This window comes from Agelaius tricolor, unplaced genomic scaffold, assembly GCF_023055355.1.
Source record: "Agelaius tricolor isolate 1412-34295 unplaced genomic scaffold, bAgeTri1.0.p SCAF_8, whole genome shotgun sequence".
In the NCBI taxonomy this organism is placed as follows: Eukaryota; Metazoa; Chordata; class Aves; order Passeriformes; family Icteridae; genus Agelaius; species Agelaius tricolor.
Window position 1 is genome coordinate 19079550 of NW_027269268.1, and position 8605 is coordinate 19088154.

Genomic DNA, 8605 nt, shown 5'->3' on the forward strand with positions numbered 1-8605 from the left:
CAGGTTTGGTTGTGATTTCAGAGGAAACCAATCTGTTTGAATACAGAAATATCCTAATAAAAGCTAGAAGCACATACAGGCCTGTGTCTAATAAGTCTGCTATAGTAGACTGTGGTTTTTAGACCCTGAAAAAAATGTCAAAGACAGGGCTTTAACTTTCACAGTAATTTCTTCACCAAACCCAAGAATTGGGGATTGGTATTCTATATACATCTATAAGTGAAAACAGTATAAGACACTTACCTTTATATATTTTTCTCTGTTATAAATGTTTATATCCTAATACATTTATGGTTTGCTCATCCATTAAGGCAAGACCACCATGAAGCATTTAAACAATAAACATTATACCATGATAGTGTTACACACTTTGTAAAAGCAGGCATTTAATACACAGTCACATCCTGATCTGCCATCTTTTGCTGCAAGGCAAGAGGTTTTAGAACCTAGAACTACAACTCTCACAAATGGAGGAGGAATGATCTACCTTAACTCTGCTGCTGCTGCTGCAAGATCCCTTATGTGTGAGAACAGCTTTCTGACTCACTTTCTGTTTCAGCACTCGGATGATCACCTTTGGCAACAGCCCTGGGGCTTCCCACCTAACAAAGGGTCAAATGAAATGCTGTTAAGGAATGGGTGAGATCTGTCATGGTACCATTGTCTAAAACTGGAGCATGGACCAAATTTTTATTTTTAAACTCATGGGTACACTATTTCATGGGAGAATTAAGCACCTTAGAATAACTAATTAAAAATCCAGCTGTTAGGTAAGTAGTAATTATTTGCATCTGAATTTAAGCCTCAGCACAGCAACGTTCTGACTTGCCTAAAAATTCTGAATGAGTAACGAGAACAGCTCAGCTCTGCATCCTCACTTCTGTCTCTTAACCCATTCATCCCTTGAAAATTCCCAATGCAAAAAGTAGTGACTGCAATGCAAGGGAACTTGCAAGAGGCAAATTTGTGTGTCCTTACCACCAAAACAGGGCCCAAAATACAGGGTTAATGGTGGTGGGTGACCTGCTCAATAATTTGGTTTATATATGGCCTGGAACTGCCAGCACTCCACCTGGGATGCTGTGAATGTGTGAAATTTTCCAGCACTGTGGGGTTTGTCTGAGCTGGGCTGCTTTGTGTAAGACCAACAAACTGCCCACTTAGACACCATGCAGGCCAGACCTTCAGCTAGCATGACTTAACACTCATCTGCTGCCTGAAAATACATTCACAAAGGAGAAAGTTGGTATCTTTTTCTCCCCCACTAAAGTACACTTAAATTTGTTCCTGAAAAGCTGAGTAAAACATGATTTCTCAGCAGAACAAATTCAACAGAAAAGTGCACTTGAAATAGTGACAGTTTTATAATTGTATGTTCATACAAAAAAGGCTTAGTTGTAGAAAGTCAATTTATTATTGAAATAAACGACTTATTTACAGAGATAGGTACTTTACAGTTTTACAAAGCAGGCAAAATTCTTCTCAGAATAAGGTACCAAAACAGTGACAAATTCATCACTGTCTAAATGCAATTTATTCCAAAAAGAAATCTACAGCAATCATGAAACTAAATAATACCAATCACGTAACAAAATGCTGTCCCTTGCAACTACAACAGTAGAAAAGACTTTTTATCAGTCATGACCTAGATTAAGCATCTGCTATACTTCTTTCTTCTTGAGTATTAGTGGACCTACATTATCTCCTGTTAACTCATTGTGCTTGTTGTGGGAGCCATCACAGACAGGGAACTGAAAACAAAAAACCAAACACAAGGAATTAGCATAATTCTGTACAGCAGTTGCATGGTGATTTCTGTATTTCTTCCTAAGCCCTGAGTGCTCTGATAATGTTGCTAGTTCCTCCTGTGATGTCCTGGTTCAACATCAAACTCCCTGTCTCCTATCAGACACAGGATACTAAGGGCAACAAACACAGTTAATGGGTAACTAAGTTTGGGAGATCCTAAAATAGCTGTTCTTAGACACAGAGTCAGGGACAAAGCCTTTTCCATGAAAGAACAGCAAACAAAACAGCCATCACAGCTACAAATGGACTTACTGTGCAACTATTAAGAGTGCTCTTAATAGATTTAGTCATTTGCAACCAGAAAGTACTTTTTTAAGAGAAGCTGAAATACTTGGCTGAAGTGATTAGTCCAAAGTGAGAATAGCTGAGTTAAGCTTCTTCAGTTCAGGGCAGACTTTTTTGTTTTTATTAAAAAAATAAAGCATTTGGTCCAGGGAAAACAAAACCAGACTGTGGTCAGGACATTCAAAATTGAATCAGGAAATGAAAATTGAGGCAAAATGAAATACACTCATTTACATCTAGCTGATTTGGGGGATATGGAATATCCCAACCAGTCATCTCACTGCTCTGGACCAGACAGGAATCATCAACACAGGCCCAGCCTTATTTTCATTCTAATATGAACAACTTTCTAAGCATTGTTCTTTGCAAAACAAGAGTAGTTATCTCTTAATTAGTTGCAATGTATTTCCAAATAGTAAAACAGGTTTGCTTGGTTTTATTCTTACTCACATGTGGTCACTCCCTAAACATTTTTAGAGAAACCCTACTGTGTTTCTTTCAAGTTTCTACAGTTGCTTTCTTCATGTAGACAGGTTTGTGCCATTCTAAAAAGTTCAGGAGCATGTTCCAATCCCAGACAAAGGCAACAGCTCAACACAGAGCAATCCACCACCAAAGCTCTGCTAAAAATATGCAAGTTTCAATCTCTAACCCTACAGTAGCACAATGTCTTACCGTCTTCGAACGCCAACACCTGCAGTAAGCTTTAGTGAGGCACAGATCTTCAATGTTGATCTCATTCACTACTTTGGGATTTTCCTTCTGGATCTTGAGGTTAATCAAGCTATCCTTCTGCTGTTTCTTCTTGGAGAGGAAGGGACGGACAGCAAGGTAACCGAGCAAGGCCAGCACGCCCAGGAAAGGCAGTAACCGCAGCCATTCTGAAACTAAAGAGAAGGTGGGATTTAGGCTGGCTTTCGGCACCACTCCAGGATGGTGCAGCAGCAGCTACTTGCACATGAAGTATGAAATGGGGCTCAGCAGGGCCCTCGGGGAAAACAGATTCCATTGGTGAGTCTCAGGGAAAAAAAAAGAAGACCTAGATTAAGTCCTAGGATTTACTCCAGCCAAAGTAAAAATCTGACTCCTAGAATTTATTGAATTGAAATTAATTGATGAAATTGCATTTTATCACTCTAGAAGATGATTCAATGGAAGAATATAAAACATATAGAAGATTTATTGAAATGGGCAACACTAAGGTACTGGTAAAACCTTCACCAATCTCTTTGGTTTTATTTTTTCAGACCTCTGCTCAGGTATCTGCAATCAGTTTCTACAACATAGAGAAAGAAAGACACCTAAGACCAGGAGGTTAAGTCACAGAAAATTGCTTTTTACCAAGGTAAGGAACTTCTCTCAAGTACAGTTAAAAAATAAAAGTATCCACTGCAGATCTGGCTCCCCTACTGCTACATCATTATAAATCTTCTAGGCATACTGGTGAGAGAAGACTTACTGGACTTTTTAAGAAATGCATCAATAATTGGCATTTATATAAATAAGTGTTTCTACTTTCTTCCAGCAGAACATGCTGTGAAGAACATGCACCTCAGTGCAATTTAAATACCATGGTGCACTAAAGGTTGAGAGCATTTTTCTAAATTTCTGGAAAATAATTAAATCTAAACACTCATACAGAAGGGAGTTTAAAAATATTTTAGAAGAAAGAAAAAAGTATAACAAGCTGGATCACAAGTAGCTGCACAAGCATTTTTTAAGACAAGACACTAATCAACTTCTAAATAATTTAAGATCAGAATGTAGCAAGAGTCTGTTCTACACATTGTTTTTTGAAATTAAGATGTACGAGAAACAAAACACAACAGACCAGGGTAAGTCTGCCAGGTGGGTTGTAGCCCTAAAAAAGTACAATATTCTGTATAGCCTGATTTAATTTGTACTAGTAAAACACAAGTTTATGCTAGTATTTCTTCAGTTAGAATCTAATGGATTTTTTCTTAAGGACTTGAATTTTCTGGAACCAGACTATGTAATGAAAATAATTTGTGGGATTAATATTTTTTTCTTTGTTGCCTTTGATGTGACAGCCACATTTAGTGCATTTATCTGGCAATGCATCACAGCTGCATAAATGCTAAAGGCACTGCAAGAAGTCTCAGCAGTCATTCCCCAACTGCACCTGCAGCAGTCCCTACAAACCACAATTCACCACATTCACTAGGACTCACTGCAAGGCATTAATCTCTGGTGCTCTTTACTTAGTTCCTCCAGCGAGCTGCAAGCCCTAAGTAATAATTAACACTGAGATACTTAAATGTTTTCAGCTGCACAGAATCCTGAGTTCCTGGACAGCAGTGCCTGTCTGCCTTTTCTATCATTACTTTTCCAGAACACTCCATCAATTCCATCAGGAATCCAAATACACTTTCTTACCTTACCTGAAGGACTGACTTGGAATGTATTTCAAAAGAGAGGTAAAATAGTTGGTTACTGAAAAAAAATTCCAAACTTTGTATTTAACCTGACTGTTGACAAAAATGTGGATCTCTACAAAGCTACTCCTCTGAACTCCAAGACAGAACAGACATTCCAAGGGGCACACCAAGAACAGGGCATCTGTCAAGTGTGTGGTGAATATAACTGGGCTAAGATTGACACACAAGAAGGACAGGTCTCACACTCTGATACAGCATCAAAATGAGAACAGTGGTCATGTCTCTGAATGGCTCACAGCCAGCTGGGTTCATACAAGTGAAAGAGGAACGTGATAGCTGTAACCTCTGAGAAGGGAAATTAGAAATAAACATGAATAGGATGTACAAGGCTGTTGTTCAGGATGGTTATTATTTAATATTTGTACCAAGATAACCTGAGAAATAGTTTTGTCCTCACTAGCCAGTAAATTCTGTGCTTACTTCTAATCTGGGAGTCTCTGGAAAGCCCCAGTTACATTCATGTGTACACTAAGCATAAACTGGCTTGTTATTGCCAAAAGATTGCCTGAAGCTCCTGTGTTTAAACTGAAAAATCAATGTGATCATGTTCTAAGGCATGAGATACAAGACACTGTCAGAGATTTTTAGGCTGGGTGAGCAGGGATGGTAAAAACCCTTCATCCACACTAATGCAATGCCTTCCTACAAGTGTAGACTGCTCTGGTTTTGAAGCCATGCATACCTTTCTGAAGCAGATGTAGGGCAATTCACAAGACTTTATTTTCACAGCTGACAACTCAGAATTCAGCCATTACACTGATTCTGGAGATTCTTTATCGGTTCTGCTGCATGGGGACAGGCAGATTGTGGAGACAGAAATGAAGAGTAGTGTATGGAACAGGTCAATCTTCAGACTTGTGTTAGATAGAGACTAATCCCAAAGATAAGTCCTGGAAAATATCAGAAATCAGAGAATTCCAAGAAGCTGAGGCAATGGATATTTTCAAGGAGAGGTGGTCTTAATTTTTACAAGAGTAACATGTCCAAAACCAAAAGAAACACATACACTATGAATAAAGGTACAGACCAGCCACTGAGAGGAAAATCAACGCAGGTATTCCCTGCTTATCTTCCATCAACTACTCCTTTGGTATCTTTGATTTATGTTTCAGCTACTTTTTGTGGAAATAACCCTATGCAGACCCAAAAGCAGCTTCTTACAGTAACAGCTCAACTACAAATCAAAATTTTAACAAGTATTCACTACCAGTCAAAAGGAATATTGGAACTGTGCTTCTATGTCCTCTAAAGTGATGACATTCTTCATGCAAATTCGAAGTACCTACTAATTGCATTCTCTTCAGAACTAACAAGCAGATCTATCCTGGTTTTGGTTGTTTGCTATTTTGAGGTGAATCTCTATGCCATTTTATTGACACCTTCCAGGGCAAAAAGCAATGCTGGCATGAGACAACACTGTTCATTTCACTGAACTTGAGAAGACTAACGAAGCAATTGCAAGACTGGAAGAGGCTTCTGAGCAGCACAGCATGATAATTTTCTTTATTGTCTAATAGTCTTTCCTAATGATAATTCACTGCAAAATAACCCCAGGACTGGGAATCCTCTGCTCTTAGAGGGTTTAGGACAGGACAAAGACCACAACACAGAAGAGGCAGCACTTGCTCAAGCAATCATTTTCTCAAATGAAACTTAAGACTGACAGCAGCTCTGCAGGCAAGCAAGCACACAGCTCTTCACCGAGCAATGACATTTCAATGACTATCAATAACCTTTATGCCCTAAGAAATGATAATTTTCTACTGTAGGTGCCTATGATGCAGTGTCCTACAACATCCTTCTCAAAAGTCTCACTGTGTTGCATTTATCCTATGCCATAATGCCATAACTTGAAGCAGCTGTACAGTTTTGCTTTTTCCCCCCCTTTTCATTCATATTCGCCCTGGCAGGAAGAGGTATATAAGCATGGTGGCAGGTACTAGTCTAGTTTACTATTGAAAAAAAATTTAAAATGTAAAAATGTTCTCTCTATAGCCATGTATTTTTAAATATACCTTTGTCTCCTGTTTTTAGAGTCCATCCAAAAAATCACTAAGAACTAGAGGCAGTGGATTTTTCAGGTATGCTCATTAAATCCTGCCAGTTCTCAAAAGCAGTTTCCGACTCAGCTCCTTCTTTTACTTTTGTTTAGTATTTTTGGGAATGACATTTCACATGTTTGGTCTACGCTTAAGAAAGCAGTTATTTGCTTCTTGTCCTCTCTCCAAATTTGAGGAAGTACCTTGAAGTCAGTGGGGTAAACAATGGGACAACAAAACAGTTCTCCCATGCTGATCACACTAGGTAAAAACCCCAAAGCCCCGATTCTGGTCTATAGACCAAACCTTCCAGAGGTTTTTCAGAATAAATCATATTACTGCTACACATTATGAGTACAGAAGACCGCACAAATAAAATCCTGCCACAAAAAGACATAGTTAGACAAAATATTACTAAGCTTATAATATTACATATAGACTAAAATATTACTAAGCTTAACAAATTTTAAGTCAAGCTGTGGTTACAAGGGCAATTGGCTTCATTAATAAACTGACAAATAATAGAAACAGGAGAAGTTGCATTGTTCTGTAGTTTGTTCTATCCTCCCTTACCTCCCAACTTTGTAGCAGCTGAATTTCTCTATTTGGTAAATATAATTAACAGCTTTTTCATAAGAGAGAGTACTTGTGGAAGAAGAACAGTTAATTTAAAAGAGATTTGCTTGTTTCTGAGGAAGATAATGAGACTTGCAGGTCACAAGCAGCATAAACATGCTGGAAAAAAAGAAGTGCTCAAATCTGGCTTTAAATAAACTGTGCCTGTTCTAAATTTAACAATTTTCCAACACTATTACAGTCTTGGTGCTAGTGCTGCAAGATATAAGGTTGATTATGCACTTTGATAACTTTTTCTACTTCTACTTTCTGTGGAGAGCGTTCCTTCCTTCTTGTCACCGAACTAATCCTGTCACTTGACCCTGCCTGAGGGCCCGCCTGTGTCACACGGCCGAGCCCCGGTGTGCAGAGCACTGAGCGCCCACAGAAGTTCTTGCGCACTCTGTCACAGAGCTACAATCAATGAACTGCTGTTTCTACTCCCTCACGCAGAAAATACTTACAACAATTACTACATTTAAAAACTATTCTAACTTTATGTATGTGGCGGGTTCCTAGAAAGAGATTTTTTTGGTTTAACTCGGTTCAGATGCTGTCTTCGAGCTGTGAGGAAGACGAAGAGGCCGTGCTTTAGGCCTCCGGCTCAATCCCGATCCATCCCGGCGCACGGCCTCTGGCCCACCGGCCTTGCTTCCCAGAGGAATTTCAGAGGCGAACGTTTCACTCTGTCCCTGCACTTCATCCCGACACCTCCTGTCGGGTCATCCTCCTGCTGCAACAGTTCAGGGTCCGGCGTTCCCTGTTCTGTGCCGCGGCCGGCAGACAGCGAGCGATGCCCAGAACGAGGGGGGAGAGCCGCATCCCAGGCAGGACCGACCGCGCCGCCGGGGCAGGAAGGGGGTCCCGCTGCGCCCGCCTACCTGTGAGGCGGATGAAGCCGCCGACGCTCTCGGGCAGCGGCAGGCGCTTGAGGTACGCGGGCAGCTGGACCTTGACGATGCGGGCCAGAGTCTCCAGCACCATCGCCGGCCTCTTCCGCCGTGCCCTCGCGCGCCGACCCGGGGTGCGCCCGCCGCGCACGCGCCGCGGGGCGGGGCCGCGCACGCGCCCGGCCGGCCGGGCCCGTGCCCCCCGCGCGCCGCCCGGGCCGCGCTGCCCGCTTGCGCCACTAGGGGGCGCTGCCACGGGACCGGGGGATCGGGGGCGCTCCGGCCGCCAGGGGGCGCGCGGGCGGGGAAGGGAAGGGAAGGGAAGGGAAGGGACTGTATTTAATAATATGTGGCTTACGCTTTACAGGTTTTATGTAATTACCTGTCATCACCCTGCTGCACTCGAGTTGTATTCCATGTTGATGGTCTTATAAATGTTGAAGTAAAAAGATTGAAAGTTTTTTCTTCATGTGAATGAGGTAGGATAATGTGAGTGCTGAGAGGTTTA

The 8605-nt window shown here is 41.2% G+C and overlaps 1 protein-coding gene across 1 annotated transcript; it reads right to left on the minus strand.

Moving 5' to 3' along the window:
- Window positions 1-1391: 1391 nt before the first annotated feature.
- Window positions 1392-8258, minus strand: CISD2 (CDGSH iron sulfur domain 2). The gene is made up of 3 exons (XM_071431823.1): window positions 8089-8258; window positions 2770-2981; window positions 1392-1751 (listed from the first exon to the last, which is right to left on the minus strand). Exons 1-3 carry the CDS (start codon window positions 8189-8191, stop codon window positions 1662-1664), a joined length of 405 nt encoding a protein of 134 aa, XP_071287924.1. The 5' UTR covers window positions 8192-8258; the 3' UTR covers window positions 1392-1661.
- Between the last annotated feature and the right edge of the window lie 347 nt (window positions 8259-8605).

Bases quoted from the DNA above. Each gene is read 5' to 3' on its own strand.
- CISD2 (XM_071431823.1), bottom strand. From the start codon at position 8,191: ATGGTGCTGGAGACTCTGGCCCGCATCGTCAAGGTCCAGCTGCCCGCG. The intron at 2,982-8,088 runs GTAGGCGGGCGC...CCTTCTCTTTAG, and splicing joins CGGCTTCATCCGCCTCACAG to TTTCAGAATGGCTGCGGTTA. The intron at 1,752-2,769 runs GTAAGACATTGT...TTTTGTTTTCAG, and splicing joins GGTGTTGGCGTTCGAAGACG to TTCCCTGTCTGTGATGGCTC.